The sequence below is a fragment of the Cucurbita pepo genome, chromosome LG02 (genome assembly GCF_002806865.2).
Source record: "Cucurbita pepo subsp. pepo cultivar mu-cu-16 chromosome LG02, ASM280686v2, whole genome shotgun sequence".
Classification (NCBI taxonomy): Eukaryota; Viridiplantae; Streptophyta; class Magnoliopsida; order Cucurbitales; family Cucurbitaceae; genus Cucurbita; species Cucurbita pepo.
In genome coordinates this window covers 3,363,841-3,385,089 of record NC_036639.1, presented here as the reverse complement: position 1 = coordinate 3,385,089, position 21,249 = coordinate 3,363,841, and the positions used below count along the sequence as shown (strand labels likewise).

General features: G+C 37.8%; 6 protein-coding genes across 11 annotated transcripts; 5 read left to right on the top strand and 1 right to left on the bottom strand.

Moving 5' to 3' along the window:
• The first annotated feature begins 2,597 nt into the window (after positions 1-2,597).
• Positions 2,598-5,310, top strand: LOC111787894 (amino acid permease 3-like). The gene is made up of 6 exons (XM_023667989.1): positions 2,598-2,854; positions 2,926-3,159; positions 3,236-3,329; positions 3,411-3,625; positions 3,717-3,847; positions 4,548-5,310. The coding sequence occupies exons 1-6, from the start codon at positions 2,749-2,751 to the stop codon at positions 5,199-5,201; spliced, it is 1,434 nt and encodes a 477-aa protein (XP_023523757.1). The 5' UTR covers positions 2,598-2,748; the 3' UTR covers positions 5,202-5,310.
• A 1,342-nt stretch (positions 5,311-6,652) lies between these two features.
• LOC111787893 (amino acid permease 3-like) lies at positions 6,653-8,827 on the top strand. The gene is made up of 6 exons (XM_023667988.1): positions 6,653-6,917; positions 6,985-7,218; positions 7,302-7,395; positions 7,481-7,695; positions 7,780-7,910; positions 8,048-8,827. Exons 1-6 carry the CDS (start codon positions 6,812-6,814, stop codon positions 8,699-8,701), a joined length of 1,434 nt encoding a protein of 477 aa, XP_023523756.1. The 5' UTR covers positions 6,653-6,811; the 3' UTR covers positions 8,702-8,827.
• Positions 8,828-9,531: 704 nt separating this feature from the next.
• On the bottom strand, positions 9,532-12,794 carry LOC111789215. Of its 2 annotated transcripts, none has more exons than XM_023669912.1 (5): positions 12,218-12,794; positions 11,892-12,010; positions 10,468-10,562; positions 10,196-10,375; positions 9,532-9,918 (listed from the first exon to the last, which is right to left on the bottom strand). In XM_023669912.1, exons 1-5 carry the CDS (start codon positions 12,589-12,591, stop codon positions 9,877-9,879), a joined length of 810 nt encoding a protein of 269 aa, XP_023525680.1. In that variant the 5' UTR covers positions 12,592-12,794; the 3' UTR covers positions 9,532-9,876. The 2 variants fall into 2 exon arrangements, with proteins under 2 accessions (XP_023525680.1, XP_023525681.1); XM_023669913.1 differs by having other exon boundaries at positions 10,196-10,372.
• Positions 12,795-13,515: 721 nt separating this feature from the next.
• Positions 13,516-16,694, top strand: LOC111787569 (pentatricopeptide repeat-containing protein At1g77405). Of its 5 annotated transcripts, XM_023667582.1 has the most exons (6): positions 13,516-15,030; positions 15,138-15,191; positions 15,632-15,720; positions 15,824-15,886; positions 16,176-16,289; positions 16,373-16,694. In XM_023667582.1, exon 1 carries the CDS (start codon positions 13,540-13,542, stop codon positions 14,875-14,877), a length of 1,338 nt encoding a protein of 445 aa, XP_023523350.1. In that variant the 5' UTR covers positions 13,516-13,539; the 3' UTR covers positions 14,878-15,030; positions 15,138-15,191; positions 15,632-15,720; positions 15,824-15,886; positions 16,176-16,289; positions 16,373-16,694. The 5 variants fall into 5 exon arrangements, with proteins under 5 accessions (XP_023523350.1, XP_023523349.1, XP_023523348.1 ...); XM_023667581.1 differs by lacking the exon at positions 15,632-15,720; XM_023667580.1 differs by having other exon boundaries at positions 15,632-15,886.
• Positions 16,695-17,665: 971 nt separating this feature from the next.
• On the top strand, positions 17,666-19,496 carry LOC111787646 (probable receptor-like protein kinase At1g11050). Its single transcript, XM_023667665.1, has one exon. The coding sequence runs from the start codon at positions 17,666-17,668 to the stop codon at positions 19,436-19,438; it is 1,773 nt and encodes a 590-aa protein (XP_023523433.1). The 3' UTR covers positions 19,439-19,496.
• A 683-nt stretch (positions 19,497-20,179) lies between these two features.
• LOC111789202 lies at positions 20,180-21,133 on the top strand. The gene has a single exon (XM_023669897.1). The coding sequence runs from the start codon at positions 20,356-20,358 to the stop codon at positions 20,842-20,844; it is 489 nt and encodes a 162-aa protein (XP_023525665.1). The 5' UTR covers positions 20,180-20,355; the 3' UTR covers positions 20,845-21,133.
• The last annotated feature ends 116 nt before the right edge of the window (positions 21,134-21,249 follow it).

Sequence of the window (21,249 nt, the reverse complement as noted above, 5' to 3'; positions counted from 1 at the left end):
GGTTTTAGCAAGTGATTCGAGTTCTCACTTTCAACGATGAAGCTTATACTTTATCGTCTCACTGGCCGACTTTGACCGTTGTTATTTTGAGATCATGTCTAGCATTCAGAGTTTGCCTTAATCTGATACCGCTCTTTCAACCCAGATCGTAACAGTGCTCTACCTCCTAAATGTCTAGTCAATTATTGTCCATCAACGTATTTTGAAGAGAACCAGCTAGTTATAGGTTTGAGTGGCATTTCACCCCTACCCCACTGATTCTTTCAACCCAGATCGTAATAGTGCTCTACCCCCTAAATGTCTAGTCAACTACTGTCCATCGACGTATTTTGAAGAGAACCAGCTAGTTCTAGGTTCGAGTGGCATTTCACCCCTACCCCACTGATTCTTTCAACCCAGATCGTAATAGTGCTCTACCCCCTAAATGTCTAGTCAACTACTGTCCATCGACGTATTTTGAAGAGAACCAGCTAGTTCTAGGTTCGAGTGGCATTTCACCCCTACCCCACTGATTCTTTCAACCCAGATCGTAACAGTGCTCTACCCCCTAAATGTCTAGTCAACTACTGTCCATCGACGTATTTTGAAGAGAACCAGCTAGTTCTAGGTTCGAGTGGCATTTCACCCCTACCCCACTGATTCTTTTAACCCAGATCGTAACAGTGCTCTACCCCCTAAATGTCTAGTCAACTACTGTCCATCGACGTATTTTCAAGAGAACCAGCTAGTTCTAGGTTCGAGTGGCATTTCACCCCTAACCCATTGATTCTTCAACATTAATCAATTTAAGCAAATTATTCGACAATATATATTCGTAAATCCGCAATTTACTTAATGTTTGACGAATAATTAAAATAAATATCGAAAATGCATATTTGAAAGGAAATATATATATTTTTAATTCGTGAATAATTAGAATAAATGTTGAAAATGCATATTTGAAAAAGGAAAAAAAAATATATATATATATATATATATATATATATATATATATATATATATATATATATATATTAAATTAATTCTCTAATTTAATGTTAACAAATAATTAGAATAAATGTAAAAAATGTGTATTTAAAAATATATTTTTTTAATTTATTAATTTGCATAATGTTGACGAATAATTAGAATAAATGTTTAAAATGTAAAATTGAAAAGAAATGAGAATTTTGACGGAATATTAACGACAAAGATCACCACTTTGGGAGAAGATAAACGACGCCGTATAAGCGAATAAAAGGAAAATCAAAATGCGACGCCGAAAATGGAACCCGACCAATTAAAATAAAAGAAAAAGGTTTAAAAAAAAAAGGAATATTAATAATTAAATAAGCGGCCAGCAAGGATTAGAAGTCGTTGCGGTGGGCCCCGTGGACCCCACAAGATGCTAATTGACTTCTTCTTCACCGTCCAATCCAACCAGACTCCTAGGGACTATAAAAATTAATATAATAAATAAAACTTTAATCAGTTACCTTTTTCTTTAATTATAAAATATTCTGATTTTATATTTTTATTATAAAAAATATTTTTCCATAATATTTTTTAAATGTAAAAAATTAATTAAATTTAATATTTGGTATAAAAATAAGATTTTAAAAAGCTTCTAAAATATTCCTTTAATTTTTAAAAGCAGTTAAAAAAAAATTAATATCCGGTTAAAATAAAAATGAGAGAGAGAGAAACAATTAGATAAATAGAGTTGAGGACGAGATTATATTATCCCTGCCTAATTTTCTGGCTTTATTTAATATAAATATATTTTTAACAAATATTTTTAAAAAATTAATTATATATATATATTACCTATATTTAAAATAATTATTTTTTAAAAAACTTACCTGCATGACAATGAATATGTGGCGAGAATGGAACGGGTTGACCCATGTGGAAATAAATATTAAAACGCTCATTTATTATTTTAAATGTTTGTTTTATGATATATAAATATATTTCAAACATATCAAGAATGATCGTAACAATAGGTTCATAAATATCTTAAAATTAGATTAAACTTTCTATCCAATGAATCTAAAGATAATGTCACCGTCATCTTAAAAATTAAAATTAAATACTATAAAGTTTGAAAACATTAAACAACCCCGTTGACTTTTATAACATTTTTCAACCATTTATTGGACCAAAAAATAAATAAATCTGGTCGTATTATATCCTCCTTTAATTTTTATTTCAATTTTCTAGAAAAATATAAAATAAAAAGGAAGAAAATAACTGAAGCTTTAAAGAACATTAGAGGTTACTAATTTAGACAACTCATGACAACTATGAATTTAGTCGAAATTAGAATTGAAATTCATTTTGTTCGGGTTCGATTGAGTTTGACCGAGTTTGTTAGCGGTGGATTGGTATCAAAGCTAAACGTCAAGCGGTGTGCTTGAGTTGTTACAAATGATATCAGAACCAAACACCAGTATGTCAGCGATGACACTGATTTCAAATGGGTAGATTGTGAAATCCCACGTCGGTTGGAGAAGAGAACGAAACATTCCTAAAATGTGAAAACCTCCCTAAGAGACAAATTTTTAAACCATAAAACTGCGATTATAAGTAATTGGTTGTAACGGGTCAAACTAAAATGAGTGGGATGTATGTAGACATAGGAATGGATCCCTTATAAAATCCATCCCCCTTCTGGAACTTCCATCAACGGCGGCAATTTAACGCACGGCGACACAAAATTCCACCATTTCTTCGCCGGAGCTTTCTCTCCTTGAATCTCTGTTTTAAATGGCTGACAACCGCCACGACCAAGCTCTCAACATCTCACCTCCGCCGCAGCACCACGGCGGCGACATTGGGGTTTTTGACGACGATGGCCGCCCAAATCGGACAGGTGAGACATGGGGTTAGGATTTTTTGTTTTCAATTTAAGGTTTTGATTTTGATTTTGAGTTTTTAAAACAGGGAATGTTTGGACGGCGAGTGCTCATATTATAACGGGGGTTATTGGGTCGGGTGTTTTGTCGTTGGCTTGGGCAATAGCGCAGCTGGGATGGGTGGCTGGACCCACCATGATGGTGGTGTTTTCCGCCGTGACTTATTTCACCGCCAATCTTCTCGCCGCGTGTTACCGCTCCGGCGACTCTGTTAACGGCAAGAGAAACTATACTTACATGGACGCTGTCAGAAACAACCTCGGTAACAATAAAAACCGACACGACACGAATTTTTAATAATAATGTTTTAATTAATAATCTGTTGTGTTTTTTTTCAGGTGGGTTCAAGGTGATATTATGTGGAGTGGTTCAATATGGCAATCTTTTTGGAATTGCCATTGGATACACCATAGCCGCATCCATAAGCATGATGTTAATATCATTTTTTTTTTTTTTTTTTTAATTTGTTCTTAATTTCTTGAGCTGATTGAATTATTTAATGGGTATGAACAGGGCAGTTAAAAGATCCAACTGTTTCCACAAAAGTGGGGGCAAGAATCCTTGTCATATGAACAGCAATCCTTACATGATTTCGTATGGTGTGGTGGAAATTTTGCTGTCGCAAATTCCAGATTTTGATCAGTTATGGTGGTTATCTACCGTTGCTGCTGTCATGTCTTTTACTTACTCCACGATTGGGCTGGTTCTTGGGGTCATTCAAGTTGCAGGTTGGTTATTATGGTTTGAAACATGTTGGTTTGGGTCAAATTCATAGTGTAATGATCTGAGTTTGTTGTTGTTTTTGTTGTTGTTGTTCAGTTAATAGGAAAATTAAGGGTAGTCTTACAGGAGTCAACACTGGTACTACTGAAAAGGTTTGGAACAGCTTCCAAGCGCTTGGGGACATTGCTTTTGCTTACTCTTTTTCCATGATCCTCATTGAAATTCAGGTAAAAGAGTGGGAAATTAACGGATTTTTTTCGGTTCTTAATGGTTTATGTGAGATCCCACGTCGGTTGAAAAGGGGTACGAAATATTTTTTTATAAAGGTGTAAAAATCTCTCACGGTTGTGGTTTAAAATTTTGAGTGGAAGCTTAGAAGGGAAAGTTCAACGAGTACAATATTTGTTAGTGGCTGGCTTGAACGGTTACAAATGGTATTAGAGTCAAACATCGGACCGTGTGCCAGCGAGGACATTGGGTCTCCACAAGACGTAGATTGTGAGATTCCATATCAGTTAGAGAGAGGAATGAAACATTTTTTGTTAAGGTGTAGAAACGTCTCCCTGCGGACGCGTTTTAAAACTTTGAGAGGAAGCCCGTAAAGAAAAGCCCAAATAGGACAATATTTGCTAGCGGTTGGCTTAAGTTGTTACAAAGTATATTAGCCAGCGAGGATGTTGGCCCCCAAGGAGGTGGATTGTGAGATCCCACATCGGTTGGAGAGGGGGAACGAAACATTCCTTATAAAAGTATAGAAACCTCTCCCTAGAATACGTGTTTTTAAACCTTGAGGGGAAGTCCATAAGTGAAAGTCCAAAGAGGACAATATCTGCTAAGGGGTATGCATACGAGCTTGTCTAAACATGCTCGGGATTTGAACTGATGGGTTTTGTGAGTTGAAGTATTTGATGTTTCATTTTCATGTAGGACACTATCAAAGCCCCTCCATCAGAAGTCAAGACAATGAAGAAGGCCAGTGCTGTAAGTGTAGCAGTGACAACAACTTTCTACGTACTCTGTGGCTGTATGGGGTATGCAGCCTTTGGGGACTTAGCTCCAAGCAACCTCCTAACCGGTTTCGGCTTCTACAACCCGTATTGGCTTATCGACATAGCGAACGTAGCCATCGTAGTGCATCTCAGTGGTTCATACCAAGTTGTTTGCCAACCCCTTTTCTCGTTCATTGAGAAATCCGTGTCGAACCGATTCCCAGATAGCCAATTCGTCAAAAAACACATCAAGATCCCAATCCCAGGCTTCCGGTCCTTCAAACTCAATCTCTTTAGGTTGGTTTGGAGGACGATGTTCGTGATCCTCACCACTTTGATCGCGATGCTCCTTCCGTTCTTCAACGACATCGTCGGACTGCTCGGAGCCATGGGGTTTTGGCCTCTCACTGTTTACTTCCCAATTGAAATGTACATTGCACAAAAGAAGATCCCAAAATGGAGCCCAAGATGGATAACCCTCCAAATTGTAAGCATGATTTGCTTGGTGATCTCCATTGCTGCAGCAGCTGGCTCAGTAGCTGGAATTATTCATGATGCTAAGTCAGTTAAGCCCTTTCACACCAGCTACTAATTCAATACAAAAAAATTTAAGCTTTTAATCCCTCAAAAGGAAACTAAAGTATTCATATGGAAAGTTCGTTTTTAGTAATAAAATCATAACTTTTACTCGGTTCTTAATTGATCTGGGAATTTCACAATAGTCCTGTGGTGCGAGATACTGGTCGGAATAGGGTTAGATTCACTTCATGATAGACGCATTTTAAAATCGTGAGGCTAACAACGATACGTAACGGGCTGAATCGGACAATATCTACTAAAGTGGTATTGAGCTGTTACAAATGATTGTGAGATCCCTTAGATGAGGGAACTAAGTATTTCTTATAAGAGTGTGGAAACTTCTCATTTGTAGACGTGTTATAAAATCACGAGGCTGACAACGATATGTAACGAGTCAAAGCGGACAATATTTACTAGCGATAGGCTTGGATTGTTACACTTGTCATGTTGTTTATGATCAACGTGCATGGTTTTCTAATGTCTCATACGTATAAGGTGTATGTGTTGAAATAGTTTAAATGACATGCATATGGAAGTCCGTGCGTCAAACAACATTGATAATACAACATAGTTTCATGACACGACATAAACATAACATAGTACAAATCAAATAATCACAAAACATGACATGTGCATGGACCACTGGGCACAATCCAACCAGTCAATGCGTAAAGTCAATTAGTTAGACTAAGTCAAAGTGAATTTTATTGTGAGAATCAGCTCACCTAATTTATATAAATAATCTATCACCTTTAATTTAAAACGAGATATTAACGACCTCATCTAACATTTTTAATATTATTTAAGGTCAAGGGTATTAATCTAATTTTCAAAAGTTCATCCGTATTTTTTTGAAACAAGACATTAACTATTTTTTTCTATTAAAAATTGAAATATTAATGCGAGTACATTTATTTATTTTAAAAATAAATATAATATTTAAGGGTATTTATTTATAATTTAGTTTAAAATTATCTTTTAAAACCATTCTCAAACCCTCAAAGCATTTAAAAGGGAATAAAATAAAATAAATAAATAATTACCTGGATTTTCTTTTTCAACCCTCCTTTAATTTTAATTTAAATTCTGTTGGGAATTTGCTTAGACTTTTTTATATTTAATTTTATTATTACAATGGTAATTGGTTTGGATTGATTCGGGTTGTTTAAATTAATTAATTATTTATTTTTAAATATTTAATTCCTATTTTAATATATATTTTGAAAAATTAGTCGGAGAATAAAAATAATTATAAAAATAAATAAATTTTTTTTTGAAATATTCAGTTATTATATAATTTTTATTTTTATTTTAAATTATATAATTTTCATTTCACAATAAGACATGGTAGTGGGCCCCAGTGATTGCCACGTGGTGCTCAGAAACCACCTATAAATACACCCCCTTCTGCATTTCTTCTTCATCATAACCAAAAATCTCTGTTTTTTTTTTTTTTTCAAAAAAAAAAGATTCTCTGTAAACGGAACGATTTTTGGATTCCTGCAGCTCTTTGGAGCTCGCGTCAATGGTGGAAGTTTAACGCCCCAGTGACTTCGGGACACCTTATAAAATTCCACCCATTTCCTTCACCGGAGCTTTTTCTAGTTGAAACCTCTGTTTTTAATGGCTGAAAACCGCCACCAACAAGCTCTGGACACCTCAGCTCCGCCGCTGCAGCACGGCGGTGACAGTGGGGTTTTTGACGACGATGGCCGTCCAAAGCGGACAGGTGAGTTTTCATGTGGGGATTTGTCGTTTTCATAAGTGGATTTTGAGATTTTGATGTTTTTGAATAGGTTCTGTTTGGACGGCGAGTGCTCATATTATAACGGCGGTTATTGGGTCGGGTGTTTTGTCGTTAGCTTGGGCGATTGCGCAGCTGGGATGGGTGGCTGGACCTGCCATGATGGTGATGTTTTCGGCGGTGACTTATTTTACTTCCACTTTTCTCGCCGCCGGTTACCGCACCGGCGACCCTGTTAACGGCAAGAGAAACTATACTTATGTGGACGCCGTCAGAAACAACCTCGGTATCTCAGAAAATCAAGAAATTTAATAAGAAAAAAAAAAGGGTAAATTTTAATTTTTAATTAATCTCTTGTTATTTTCTCAGGTGAATTCAAGATGAAATTTTGTGGAGTGGTTCAATATGTCAATCTTTTTGGAGTATCCATTGGATACACAATAGCTGCATCCATAAGCATGATGTTAGTATCATTTTTTAAAATTTTTTGTTCTTAATTTCTTGAGCTGATTGCATTATTTCATGGGTTTTTTTTTTGGTATGAACAGGGCAATCAAGAGATCCAATTGTTTCCACAAAAGTGGGGGCAAGAATCCTTGTCATATGAACAGTAATCCTTACATGATTTCATTTGGAGTAGTGGAAATTTTGCTGTCTCAAATTCCAGATTTTGATCAGTTATGGTGGTTATCTATCGTTGCTGCTGTCATGTCTTTTACTTACTCCACGATTGGGCTGGTTCTTGGGGTCATGCAAGTAGCAGGTTTTGCTTGTTATCGTTTGAAAGCTCTTAATTTACCTCAAATTCGTAGCATAATCACCTGAGTTTCTTGTTGTTGTTCTTCAGATAATAGAAAATTTAAGGGCAATCTTACAGGAGCTGATCCTGGCACTGTCGAAAAGGTTTGGAATAGCTTCCAAGCCCTTGGAGACATAGCTTTCGCTTACTCGTTTTCGAACGTTCTCATTGAAATTCAGGTAAAAGAGACACGAAAAGAACGAACTTTTCTTGTTTTCTGTGTCACTGTGTCTGTCTGTCTGATAGGATAACTATTCGATTTTTGAAGATTAAGCGATCGGGGCGAGTTATGTGAGTGTGTTGCATTTTTATGTAGGATACTATCAAAACTCCTCCATCAGAAATCAAGACAATGAAAAAGGCAAGTCGTATGAGTATAGCAGTGACAACAACTTTCTACTTACTCTGTGGTTGTATGGGGTATGCAGCCTTTGGGGACTTAGCACCAAGCAACCTCCTAACCGGTTTCGGCTTCTACAACCCGTATTGGCTTATCGACATAGCGAACTTAGCCATTGTAGTGCATCTCATTGGTGCATACCAAGTTATGTCTCAACCTATATTCTCGTTCATTGAGAAATTCGTATCGAACCGATTCCCAGATAGTCAATTCATCAATAAAGATGTGAAGATCCCAATCCCGGGCTTTCGGTCCTTGAAACTCAAACTCTTTAGGATGGTTTGGAGGACGATATTCGTGATCATCACCACTTTGATCTCGATGCTCGTTCCGTTCTTCAACGATGTCACTGGACTGCTAGGAGCCATAGGGTTTTGGCCTCTCACTGTTTACTTCCCAGTTGAAATGTACATTGCTCAAAAGAAGATCCCAAAATGGAGCCCAAGATGGATAGCCCTCCAAATTCTGAGCATGACTTGCGTGGTGATATCCATTGCTGCAGCAGCTGGGTCAGTAGCTGGAATTATTCATGATGTTAAGTCAGTTAAGCCCTTTCACACCAGCTACTAGTTCAGTACAAGGTTGTTTACCTGTCATTGATCACCTGCTGCTGAAGAAGAACACAAGCAACTTCTGTATTGTTTTTAAATGTCTGTAAATGGTGAATCTAAGAGAACTAGACTATTCCTATGCAAATCATTACTTTTTCTCCCCGCTGTGCCTCGCTGTTCTCGATCATAGAACAAATCACACGTCTCACGAAAATAGTTGAAGTATGCATGAACGAGTTTAGACACTCGAATGAATAGTTAAAGTATGCATTAGCTGGTTCAGACACTTGGATGAATGGTTAAAGTACGCATTAGCTAGTTTAGACACTCAGATGAATAATTAAAGTACGCATTAGCTAGTCCCGACACTCAAATGAACGGCTGAAGTATGTGTTACCTAGTTCAGACACTCAGATGAATAGTTGAAGTACGCATTAGCTAGTTCCAACACTCAGATAAACAGCTGAAGTATGCATTAGCTAGTTCCGACACTCAAATGAAAAATTGAAGTACGCATTAGCTAGTTCCAACACTCAGATGAACGGTTGAAGTATGCATTAGCTAGTTCCGACAATCAGATGAACGGCTAAAGTATGTACGAGCTATCTTATAGAAATTTTTTTATTGTATATACACATAGTAAAACTAAGTTTATAATAGATAATATCACATTGACTTTTAAGTATATGAATAGTTTAATTGCAAAATGACAAAAAAAAAAAAAAAAAAAAAAAAAAAAAAAAAAAAAAAAAAAAAAAAAAAAAAAAAAAAAAAAAAAAAAAAAAAANAAAAAAAAAAAAAAAAAAAAAAAAAAAAAAAAAAAAAAAAAAAAAAACAAAGAACGTTACGTTTGAAAAAAAACTACCATTTCCTGTGACTCGTCTGTTTGTTTTCCTTTTGACTTTTTCCGACATTTCCTGGACCAAGAACTTTTGTGACATGTTTTCACTGTCTCATAAATATTAAAGACAAATTTGATTAAAACCCCACTTTTTTTCTTCTCAAAATATACTTCAAATTATCCCCAACAGAACATTTACAAGCAAGTAAAGCAACCAAATAAAAGGTAATGAGTTCATTTGCTTTTAAAGAATACTTGAAATAAGAGAAACAAAGTAAAACTTACCATTTTAGAGGTTGCCATACAAGGTAAACTCATTGACTATTTTTACCATTTGCTAATGGAGCTTTGGTCTATGCAAGTTCCTCCTCCCTTCTGAATTTGTTCTGAGCTTCCTGTTTCAAACATTCATCGAATTAGTCCTTAAATTTTTAAAATTATGAACTTCGAAACGTTTCTCATGAAACTTTAAACTTTCGATTCCATGTCTAATAGGTGGTTCGAGTTTGCTACTGATTTTCTTCCATATATGTATCCAGATTTCATGGTATTGAGATGGCTTAAGGGTTAAGCATTGTAGAGAGAGCAAAATCCAACAGTTTCCCTAAAAGTTTTGCATGATTTCAGTGTAAAAAGTAGTATGCATTGAAGAACAGGTGTTGAGTTTGGTACCTTGAGAATGAAAAAAGCTTTTTGTGCAGTGTATATGTGTTGAAATTTGGCAGCTTTTTGTTGAACCTTATCAGGATGAACACATAGCATTGCCTTCTTATAAAATTTGTTTACTGAAGAAGATGATACCAAATCTGCCATTAAAACTGGCTTCCAACCATATTCACCTCCAAGTATCTGCTTTCAAAGTGATTTTGGGATTCACTTTTGTTAAACCAATTCTTAAACTTTTAGATAATTAAAATCATGTGCTCAGACAATCAGTGACTTACATGATGCAAGGTGGAGAGCAAAGCACGAAGATTGCTCTGTTTCCCTGAGGCCCAACGATTTATTTCAGCATCTACAAACTCCACTGTTTCCTCTACTGCCAAAGTTAGAATAAATGCCATTTAAACCTTCTGAACCAGAAATTTATCATAATGCATCACATGAGTCAGAGGCTATGTGTTTGAATTTCGATAAAGAAGTTTCTTATCCATTTACTTGCGGATCTCGAGCCGAGAGGACCTTTCGTAGTGACATATTAAATCACCGATCAATCCAAAAATTTAAGCGGATGAGTTATGGTAAATTTAATTATATCAAACACGCTTTCTCAAAATTTGTAGAATACCCACAAGTGCAAGTCAGTATTAATTGAGAAAGAAACGACTATACATAGGTTTGAACACATGACTTTCTACTTTACGTTTGTTAGAAATCACGAACCTCCAAAATTGTATGATATTGTTCACTTTGATCATAAGCTCTCGCGATTTTATTTTTTGTTTTCCCAAAAGGAGATAGTATTTATTACTTATAACCTCGTGATCTTCTTCTTAATTAGCCAATGTGAGACTCTTCCCAACCATCCTCCCCTAAGGTCGTTGGAGCCATTGAACAAAGTACACCATTTGTTCGACACTTGAGTAACTTTTGACTACACTTCCGAGGCTCACAACTTCTTTGTTCAACACTTGAGGGTTCTATTGACATAGCTAAGTTAAGGGCATGACTCTGACACCATGTTAGGAATCACGAACCTCAACAATGGTATGTGTTGGATGAAAGTCCCACATCAGCTAATTTAGGGATTGATCCTGGGTTTATTTATAATCAAGGAATCATTGGTATGGGGCCTTTTGGGGAAGCCCAAAGCAAAGCCATGAGAGCTTATGCTCAAAGTGGACAATATCATACTTGTGGAGAGTCGTGTTCATCTAACATAGTATCAGAGCCATACCCTAAACTTAGTCATGCTAATAGAATCCTCAAATGTCAACAAAGGACTCCAAAAAAAAAAAAAGTCGAAAGGAATACTATCTCTATTGGTGGGAGACCTTTTGGGGAAGCCCAAAGCAAAGCCATGAGAGCTTATGCTCACCGTGGATAATATCATACCATTGTGGAGAGTCGTGTTCATCTACCAGTATGGTATTGTCCACTTTGAGCATAAAGTCTCATGATTTTGATTTTAGTTTTCCTAAAAGGTTTCTTGATAGTATTCCTTACTTATAAACTCATAATCTTCCCCTTAATTAGTCCGTATAAGACTCTTCCCAACAATCTTCGAGAATGCAATGTCAAATTAATATTAATCGAAGAGGAAATGACACTACATAAGCTTGAATCATGTTAAATCACGGATGATGATGTGTTAGGATGAATTTAATTCCATCCATGCTAAGTTAACAAAAAGATATAGCTAGCTTACCATTAGCCTGAGAATAAGCTTCTGATGAACTGTTGAGCTCGGCAGTAATTGGTTCAGAAAACAATGGACAGGATTCAAACTTCAAGCTGGAGTCATCAGTTTGATGTTGTTGGTTCTCACTGTATTATCAACATCAAAACATTTAACATAGTAATCAAAATAATAAACAGAGGTAAAATTACAATATATTCAACTTATAAACATAGTAATCATTCGTATATTTTTAATCTTCTAATATTCTGCGTGAACAGACTTGAGATTAAATTTAATTAAGGATGTTAAGTACACAATTAAAAGGTTAAAATGAGAGATTAAGGAAAACTCACCGGATATTAGGCCTTGAACTTCCATCAAAGCCCGGTATCAACTCTTCGCAACAGGCCCAATCCATCTTCGCTCCATCCAAATCATCGTCGCAAAATCCCCCGATCGTAGCTTCCCGCTCCGATTTAGACTCAAATGATCGAAAGAAATCGTCGATTTCCTTCGAGAACCACTCCGCCTCGTCAATTCCAAATGAAGACGAAGATCGAGTTGGATCATGTAAAGATTCAAGATCCAAATCCAACTCCGAACTGAACCTGTGATTCTGAAACTTCGAAGCATTTTCATTATCGCGCGCCCTAGAAGCCGCCATTGGAAGTCCTTTCCGTGATGATTTCAACCCTAAACTTTCAGTCAGAGCCTTAATTTCGTCCATTTGGTGCGAATCGGATTATAGTCCGAACAGAGAATGAGTTGCAGAAGAAATGGAAATGGCGGATGCAATAATCAAGTAGCAGAAATGGAAGAAGAAGCATAAAAAATAGTTTGATCACCATCTATACGTTGTGGAAAACGTTGAAGAGAGAACCAGGCTAAGCAAATGACGCCATGTTTGAAGCTTACCGATTGACTTCGTCATGCAGAACAGGTCGCTGCCTTCATTGCGACTCCGGTAAGCAATTATATATTTGATTTTAAATTAGATATAAAAATGAGTTTAAATTAATAAATTCAAAAATTTTAATAATAAACTTTTAAAAATATCTTTAAAGTTTTAAAATTTTATTTTTATTAGTCATTAAGAATTAGTCAAATTTTTTCGATTAGAGTTACATTTTCCAGTCGAGTCAATCCAATCAACCTTAAAGTAGAGAATTTGATTGAGTTGTGAACTCTATTCAATTTGCTCGGGTCATCATCCCAACCAATCAGAAATTTCGGGTTGGTGCAAAAGAGTCCCCCAACCGAACCTATATAATTTCGGTTAGAGTTGCATTTTTTAGTCGAGTTAATCCGATCAACCTTAAAGTAGAGAGTTTGATTGAGTTGTGAATTCTATTCAAGTTGCTCGGGTCGTCATCCCAACCAATCAAAAATTTTGGGTTGGTGTAAAAGAGTTCTCCAACCGAACCTATATAATTTCGAGTTGGTGCAAAAGAGTTCCCCAATCGAACCTATATAGAGCTAATCACGGGCTATTAAATTCAACGAGCTAAATTCAACGAGCGTGGTAATTTTTTAAGTAATTTTTGTAATATAATTTTTGAGTGGTAATTGTTATTAAAATGAGCTCGAACGGGTTCGAACCCCTCCAACCAGATATTGAATGTTCTAAGTTCTAACCGAGACCATTCACCTTGGCATTCTACAATCATTCTAAAAGATGGCACAACCAAATCCCCTTCGTTTCAGGAACCCCCGTCTCGTAGACCAAATCTTGGCGGCAATGCTTCAAAACCGCCCTTTCGACACCCACATCCATTGTGCAGCCACTACTTCCTCCACCCGCCACCAGCTTTGGAGTTCGGAGACTGTTTCCGATGTTCTACGGTCGGTACCTCGTTTATTTTTTCAAACAACTCGATCCATTGGTATCCAAAAGGGTTTCCGGCATCGTGCTCCTCTCAAGCAAAGGAAATTGAAAGAGGAGGCATACAAGTTTCAGAACAATGTGCTTGTTCTTGGCCCGGCTGCTCACAGGGATCCTCTCAAAGTCGAGCTTGGATTGAATAAAGCGTTGGAGTTTTTCTATTGGGTCGAAACCGATTTTGGATTTCAACACGACGAAATGACTTGCAGAGAGATGGCTTGCGTTTTGGCTCGAGGGAATAGATCGATGCGTCTTTGGGATTTTTTTAAGGAAATGTCCAGGAGAGGCAGTGGGCTTATTACTACTGCGACCATAACCTGTTTGATAAAAGTCCTAGGAGAACAGGGATTAGTGAATGAAGCGCTTACTGCATTCTATAGGATGAAACAGTTTCACTGTAAGCCTGATGTTTATGCTTATAATACTGTTATTAATGCTCTGTGTAGAATTGGGAATTTCAAGAAGGCTAGGTTTTTGTTGGAGCAAATGGAGTTGCCTGGATTTAGATGCCCACCAGACATTTTCACGTATACAATTCTGATTAGTTCTTATTGTAAATACAGCTTGCAAACTGGTTGCAGAAAGGCCATTCGAAGGAGGCTGTGGGAAGCTAATCACTTGTTTAGAATCATGTTATTTAAGGGCTTTGTACCTGATGTTGTCACCTACAATTGTTTGATTGATGGATGTTGCAAAACATACCGAATCGAGCGGGCATTGGAATTGTTTGAGGATATGAACAAGAGGGGTTGTATTCCTAATCGTGTTACGTATAATTCTTTTATCAGATACTATAGTGCTGTGAATGAGATTGATCAAGCAATCAAGATGTTGAGGATGATGCAAAAGATGAACCATGGAACTGCCACATCAAGTTCTTATACTCCTATTATTCATGCTCTATGTGAAGCAGGAAAGGTAATTGAGGCCCGTGATTTCTTCCTCGAGTCGCTCGAGGGAGGCTCTGTGCCTAGAGAATTTACGTATCAGTTGGTATGTAATCTGCTGAACTCAGCAGGTGAAGCTAGTTTACTAGATGAAGAAGTGCATCAAAGAATAAGACATGGAATAGAAAATAGGTACAGGGAAGTAGATAAAGTAAAGCTCGTTATGTCGAGGAAAGGATACTGATGCCCGTAATGAGCAAAGACAATAGCTGGACCTTTCACAGTGGATGAAAACAGGGTTTTACGGTTGACTATCTCCTTATCCACCCGTGTAGCCGATCATGACAATATATAATTGCACAGGGGATTATTTAGTCTATCATTTCCATGATGAACAGTAAGGATCTCTCTATCTAGTTCCATTTATGGTCTAATTCTTACTCTTAGCTCATGCTTGTGCTACTAATGGCTTATTTCCCCTTCTCTTTTGATTTGGTGGTGGAGGCTCGCAGGAAAGCATCATTGGCTACAAAGAATCCTCATGGGGTTTCTTGTAAGGTACATAATAAGCAGAAATTTCATTTAAGAGATGTGATATGTGAATTGGTATTTTAGTATAGATTTAGGTGATCATTCATGGTGGGTATCTAGAATGGCTGTAAATTGTATGCTCTTCATGTTTTCGAGTTCTAGTATATCTGTTCTATTTCTCAGTTTCTCATCAACTTTTTTCTTCACAACAATGGATGTTATCTTGAAGTTGTTTCCAAAAAAGGTTTTGTATTTTCGAAAACAAATATTCAGTGTAAATATCTTTGTCTTGCTGTTTTCTTTTCCTTTGTTTTACTCGGAGTTATTCTGATCTGTTTTTAAAACGTGTAAAAAAAACCGAGCTTTGAAAGGTGATTATAGATGTAAAATAAACTTAATTTTTTTAAGCTATCTAGTCATCTTGAAGTTGTTTCCAAGCATAACTCCTAGGTTTATGGTTTTTGAAGATGGATAACTTTGGTTTTTGGAGACGTGTATGTAACTCCAAAATCTCGAGAAGTAGAGATGACTAAACAATATGAAGTAGTTTGTTATGGTGAGGAAGTTACGTTGGTTAGGCGTCGTTTTCATTTCCTGAACGGTACGTTTCTTGAAGATTCTTAAGCTTTTTTTTCTACGTTTTGCGTCTGATGCCTCAGGTTAGTAGCGGTTCAACTTGTATGTTCTGACTATCGAATGTCTCACCGTTTTCATGTGTAGAGGTAGAACCATGGACCTCTTTGGTTGGCTAATGATACTTTTGAAACTGTGGAATTGGAGAATGACCAGAACTAGCTATTTGTGACTGATTTTTCCTTTTGGATGGTTTGATTTATTAATAAGATGATGCTTCATATCTTACTCTTTGTAGGAGTTTGAGTGTTCTGTTTTTCCTTCAACTATAACATATGCTAGATACACCTGCTGATGGCTTTGACAATTCAATAGTTGATTTATTAATAAGATGATGCTTCATATCTTACTCTCGAACGTCGTCATGTCGTCCTTCAGGTTGTTTTGTGCGCTCTTTTTGCTGCTCGTAATAGTGACAAGTTTGATCTTGCAAATAAGGAAGCCAACAATGTAATTGCATAGGGATATCCAATGGTTCAGACGTTTTCACAGGTTTTATTCTTGCTCGATCTCTATATTGCGTTATTGTATTCATGATGGATGGTCGACGGATAATACCGTGATGTTCCCTACAGATATTCCATGATTTGCAATAAGAACAGAAGGTTCATCATGCAACAAGCTTGCTTGGTCCGAAGCTGATAAGGTTGCTGATGTTAATTCACAGGTTTTATTCTTTGCTCACTTGAATTCTGCTGTGATTGTGCATCAGGTTGGATATGTTTGTAGTTTTAGTTGTAATTTACTGTGAATGACATAACATCAAATCAAATAGATAGACCATTTCTATCAACCTGTTATGCATAAGCTGTCACAGAAATACCTTTGTGCAAATATTGGAAACTTTAGGGATGCTTTCCAACTGTGCTAGTTCATTTATGCATATTTTTTGAATTAGACCCGTCTTTCTAAGATTGATATCTGTGAGTGTTCGGGCAGCTTGCATGTGAAATTGTCTTTCTAGTTTGGGTTAAAATGGCTGATAGATTTCCTTATGGACAAGAGAAATCATTGGAAGAACAACTTTAATCTTGCTAATTGTCACAATCGCACTTTTCTGGGCTGCGGACTTTGTGATTGTGTGACACTCACTCCCAACACCGAGTGAGTCAAGCCAATTCGGATTCGCGTTGCCTATGATCGGAAAACGTATGCTTAAGCTTCTGGCCCCGTTTTGAGAATGAGGTTTTAGAAAATGGGGGTAGAGAGATTTTCAAAAGAGAGTTTGCAAGCAATGTTATAAGCTATAAGCAAGAAAGACACCACAATGACTTAGATAACATATAACTTAGGGTAGGAAGAATTGACGGCTAGTCATATCCTCTATAGTATATTTTGGAGCATTTTAACCTTGATAGGTGTAGTTGTGATTTTGGTGAATGGTCATACACTCCCGCATTAACACAACATGAAGTAATAAAGGTCTATCTAAGATGAAAGCATGTAAAATGAGTTTGGAACGGATGTTTAGCTATAGACAACACGTCCTGGACAAGTATGATCGGGACATCTAACATGCGGCCATAGGCAATACACCTTGGACAATATGTCTTGGACAAGCATGATTAGGACATCTAATATGCGGCCGTAGACAATACGCCTTGGATAATCCTGACCGTAAGAGTTGAATGTGAGAGAAATTGTAAAGAATAGATAATTTTTTAGAGTCAATTGTGCCAGCCTTATACAAAGGCACACCAATTTGATAGATATACAATTAAAAAGTCCCACGTAACAAATCCCAACAAAAACCAAACCCAAAACGTGCAATTTTGACTGCCCTCGCCGCCCTCTGAAATTTCTCTTTCAAACCCCACCATTACAAAAACCAATCCAATCCCATTTTCATGCCCAACGAACACGACGACATGTCGGCCCACTACCTCTGTCTCACCCTCCTCTCAATCCTCTTCATCGTCCCTTCTTCTTCTTCTTCTTCTTCTTCTTCTCTCTGCCCCATAGACTTCACTTACGTCCAAACCATCCCGTGGGACACTACCAGCTGCAACCGCCAAAACGCCGCCGCCCCCTGCTGTCAAACCCTTCTCAGCCTCTTCGGCATCGGCCTAGCCCAACACCTCAAAGACACTTCCCTTTTCCACCTCCCCAATTTCAAGTCCTCTTCTTCATGTCTCACCTCTTTCCAATCCAAGCTCTCTTCAATCTCCCTCCCCTCTTCTCTCGTCCCCAATTGCTTCCTAAACCCATCTCAATTCGCCGCCAATTCCTCCAACTGTGCCGGAATTTTAAGTACTCACGATTGGGTTGCTAGAGTCGGCTCTACAACCCCAGTCGACACCGCGTGCGGTGGCGACTTGACTGGACTGACTCATTGCGGCACCTGTGTCGACGCCGGCATGAAACTCACCTCTCGCCTCATGGGTCTAGACCCAAATGGAACTAAGTGCTTTTATTTCACTGTTCTTTATGCTGCTGGAATTGCCAACGAATTCGGTCCTAAAGATACCAGAGTAGCTTCTTGTATTATGGGGCTGCCATTAAAGGCCTCAAAGATGAACAGAGCATCCCTTCTAAGCAGAAACGCTTTAATGGCGGTGGGTTTTGGGTTTACATTTCTCGTTGTAGTTGCGGTTTTGGTTTTGAGATCCAAGAAGAAATGGTTCAAAGAACAAGAACAAGAACAGAAACTCCGCCACTTTGGGGCGAAATGGTTCAGTATAACAGAGCTGGAAAAGGCCACAAATGGGTTTTCTCAGAGGAATCTAATCGGCCAAGGCGCCGATGGGTTCGTTTACAAAGGCAAGATTTCAGATGGAAGTTTAGTGGCAGTGAAACAAATCATTGATTTGGATTCAAAAAGGGACGAAGATTTCACAAACGAAGTCGAAATCATCAGCAAAATGAAACACAGAAATCTCCTATCTCTTAGAGGCTGTTGCATAGAAAACTACTCGAAATTCAAACCCCAGAAGAGAAAATTCTTAGTCTATGATTTCATGCCTAATGGGAACCTCAGCGATCATCTCTTCATAAAAAACAACAACAAAAACCCATTAACATGGCCGCAGAGAAAAGCCATAATTCTCGATATAGCAAGAGGATTAAATTACCTTCATTATGGAACCAAACCGGCGATTTACCACCGCGACATCAAACCCACGAACATCCTTCTGGACTCAGAATGGCGGGCTAGACTGGCGGATTTCGGCTTGGCCAAGCAGAGTAAAGAAGGTCAGTCGCATTTGACGACGAGGGTGGCCGGAACTCGTGGGTATTTGGCGCCGGAGTATGGTTTATACGGGCAGTTGACTGAGAAGAGCGATGTATACAGCTTTGGGATTGTGATTTTGGAGATGATGAGTGGGAGGAAAGTGTTGGAGAGTTGGGATTTGATTACGGATTGGGCTTGGAAGCTTGTGGGGAATGTGGAAGCCATTTTTGAGGAATCGATCCGTGGAGAAGGGGCAAAAGGGGTAATGGAGAGATTTGTTCATGTGGGTTTACTTTGTGCTCATGTGAATGTGGCCTTTAGACCCACCATTGATGAAGCTTTGAAGATGTTGGAAGGTGATATTGAAATTCCACAATTACCAAATCGCCCTTTGCCTCTTTCTCATCATTCCATGGTTTCCTTGCAATTTGCCCCTCCTTCATCTTCTTCTCACCATTTCATTGTATAGATGGACAATGATGATGATGTAGATTATGAGAACAAATAGAAGCCAAACTCTTCAGAAATCGACTTGGTCAAGTCCGACTAGACCCTCATAGACCAAGGTAGACCTCAAATCCAACTAGACCTTCATAGACCAAGGTAGACCTCGAGTCCGACTAGACCCTCATAGACCAAGGTAGACCACAATGATCTTGTTTGGTTGATTTTCAAACCAAGTTTCATATCTAAAATTATGGGGTCTTTTTGAAAGCCAAGGATGGTTGAAACCAAGGCTATAACCATACTGAACTCATAAGAAGCACTATTCGAGTTTACGGTCATCCTCAAAATCGTGCAAATTGTGAAAAATACTAAATCATCCCTACAATGTTACATCATGTTCTTTTTGCTCCTCACCTCTAACTAGCAACTCCTCATCATCATTATTTTACCGAGAGACAATCTTTAGATTTACCTATTCGATTACTTAACCCATTTGTCACAAGTTTTGAAGTAGCTTAAAACCAAAAATTCTTAAATCAGGTACAAGAAACTGTATGGATTGACTTACGAGTCAATAGTAAGTATTCCATGGAAGTTATAAAAGTCAAGAGAGGAACAAGTTTAAGTCACGGTGATATGTTTCAGAATTATGTTAGAATCAAAATGAGTTTAAGTAATTGAAAAGCATAAACAAACCTTCATAATTAAAATCATTACATTTGAATAATAAATTTGTGTGTTTAAAGTTAGGCATTTTTATTTTGTCTTTATATATAATTATTCCAAATTCAAAGTCAAAAAAGGATCCACCAAAATCCCATCTCAAATGCCTCTGATTTCGCTGAGATTTCCAGTTATGGACGCTCTTCTTCTTCTTCTTCTTCTTCTTCCCTTACTTAACCAATCTCATCTCCCACTTCTCTTTACACCTTTCTAGCTATGGACGTCGATGAATTTTACCGGCAACCGGCTGCCGTTCCTTTCAAATGGGAGATCAAACCTGGCGTCCCCAGGAACCACCACCGCCTCCACCCTTTCCCCACTCACTCTCCTCAACAACACAAGAAGCTAAAGCCTCCTCCTGCTGTAACTGCAACCCAATTCCACCGTTCTTCCAACTCCCTCCGAACCCGGTCCGACCGATGGTCTTCCACCCAGTCCAAACTTGCCCAACCCGAGCAGGTCTTGGTCGGTTGCTTCTCCTCGCCTTTGCCGAACCGGAAAGCGACCAAGATTGTGAACAGGAAACCCGAACCGGATTACGCCTCTGAGTTGGAGACTTTGCCGCGGTGGTCGGTTTCCAGTAAGAAGTCGATTTCGCCGTTCAGAAATTCGGTTTCGTCGTCGCCGTCGTCGTCGCGTTCGTCGTACCAGTCATCGCCCCGTCCGACTAGTGATTCTGAGTGGGCCGGGTTTGGGCTCTTTTGATTGGCCCATATATATAAGACCGTGGGCTTAAGATATGTTGAGCTGAATTTATAGAGGCCAGGCCCAGTATTCGCCCCGTCTTGCTGGTTCTTCTGAGTGGGCTTTAGAGTTATTGGGCTTTAGAATTATTGGGCTTTAGAGTTATTGGGCTTAGGTACCTCGAAAGCCCTTTTAAGAGTAGAAATAAGAAGCGTTAAATCCCGATTGTATTGTGCTTTGCAATCATAGGGATTTTCTAAAAAAACCCATAAATATGAAATATAAACCTTAAATATTAAGATCTTTGTTTCCTCGTGGTATTTTATTTTTCTGATCTTTTTTCCTATCCAAACATTTTAATGCTTGATAAAATTAAAAGTTGATAATTTTTAGGGACAATTTATTTTTATTTTATTTTTATTTTAT

Excerpts from the sequence above, each read along its gene's own strand:
- LOC111787894 (XM_023667989.1), top strand. The coding sequence starts at position 2,749 with ATGGCTGACAACCGCCACGACCAAGCTCTCAACATCTCACCTCCGCCG. Across the intron at positions 2,855-2,925 it reads TGGCCGCCCAAATCGGACAG|GGAATGTTTGGACGGCGAGT; the intron begins GTGAGACATGGG and ends TTTTTAAAACAG. Across the intron at positions 3,330-3,410 it reads GCCGCATCCATAAGCATGAT|GGCAGTTAAAAGATCCAACT; the intron begins GTTAATATCATT and ends GGGTATGAACAG.
- LOC111787893 (XM_023667988.1), top strand. The coding sequence starts at position 6,812 with ATGGCTGAAAACCGCCACCAACAAGCTCTGGACACCTCAGCTCCGCCG. Across the intron at positions 7,396-7,480 it reads GCTGCATCCATAAGCATGAT|GGCAATCAAGAGATCCAATT; the intron begins GTTAGTATCATT and ends TGGTATGAACAG. Across the intron at positions 7,696-7,779 it reads TGGGGTCATGCAAGTAGCAG|ATAATAGAAAATTTAAGGGC; the intron begins GTTTTGCTTGTT and ends GTTGTTCTTCAG.
- LOC111789215 (XM_023669912.1), bottom strand. The coding sequence starts at position 12,591 with ATGGACGAAATTAAGGCTCTGACTGAAAGTTTAGGGTTGAAATCATCA. Across the intron at positions 10,563-11,891 it reads AGCTTATTCTCAGGCTAATG|TAGAGGAAACAGTGGAGTTT; the intron begins GTAAGCTAGCTA and ends TAACTTTGGCAG. Across the intron at positions 10,376-10,467 it reads TGCTCTCCACCTTGCATCAT|CAGATACTTGGAGGTGAATA; the intron begins GTAAGTCACTGA and ends TCACTTTGAAAG.
- LOC111787569 (XM_023667579.1), top strand. The coding sequence starts at position 13,540 with ATGGCACAACCAAATCCCCTTCGTTTCAGGAACCCCCGTCTCGTAGAC.
- LOC111787646 (XM_023667665.1), top strand. The coding sequence starts at position 17,666 with ATGTCGGCCCACTACCTCTGTCTCACCCTCCTCTCAATCCTCTTCATC.
- LOC111789202 (XM_023669897.1), top strand. The coding sequence starts at position 20,356 with ATGGACGTCGATGAATTTTACCGGCAACCGGCTGCCGTTCCTTTCAAA.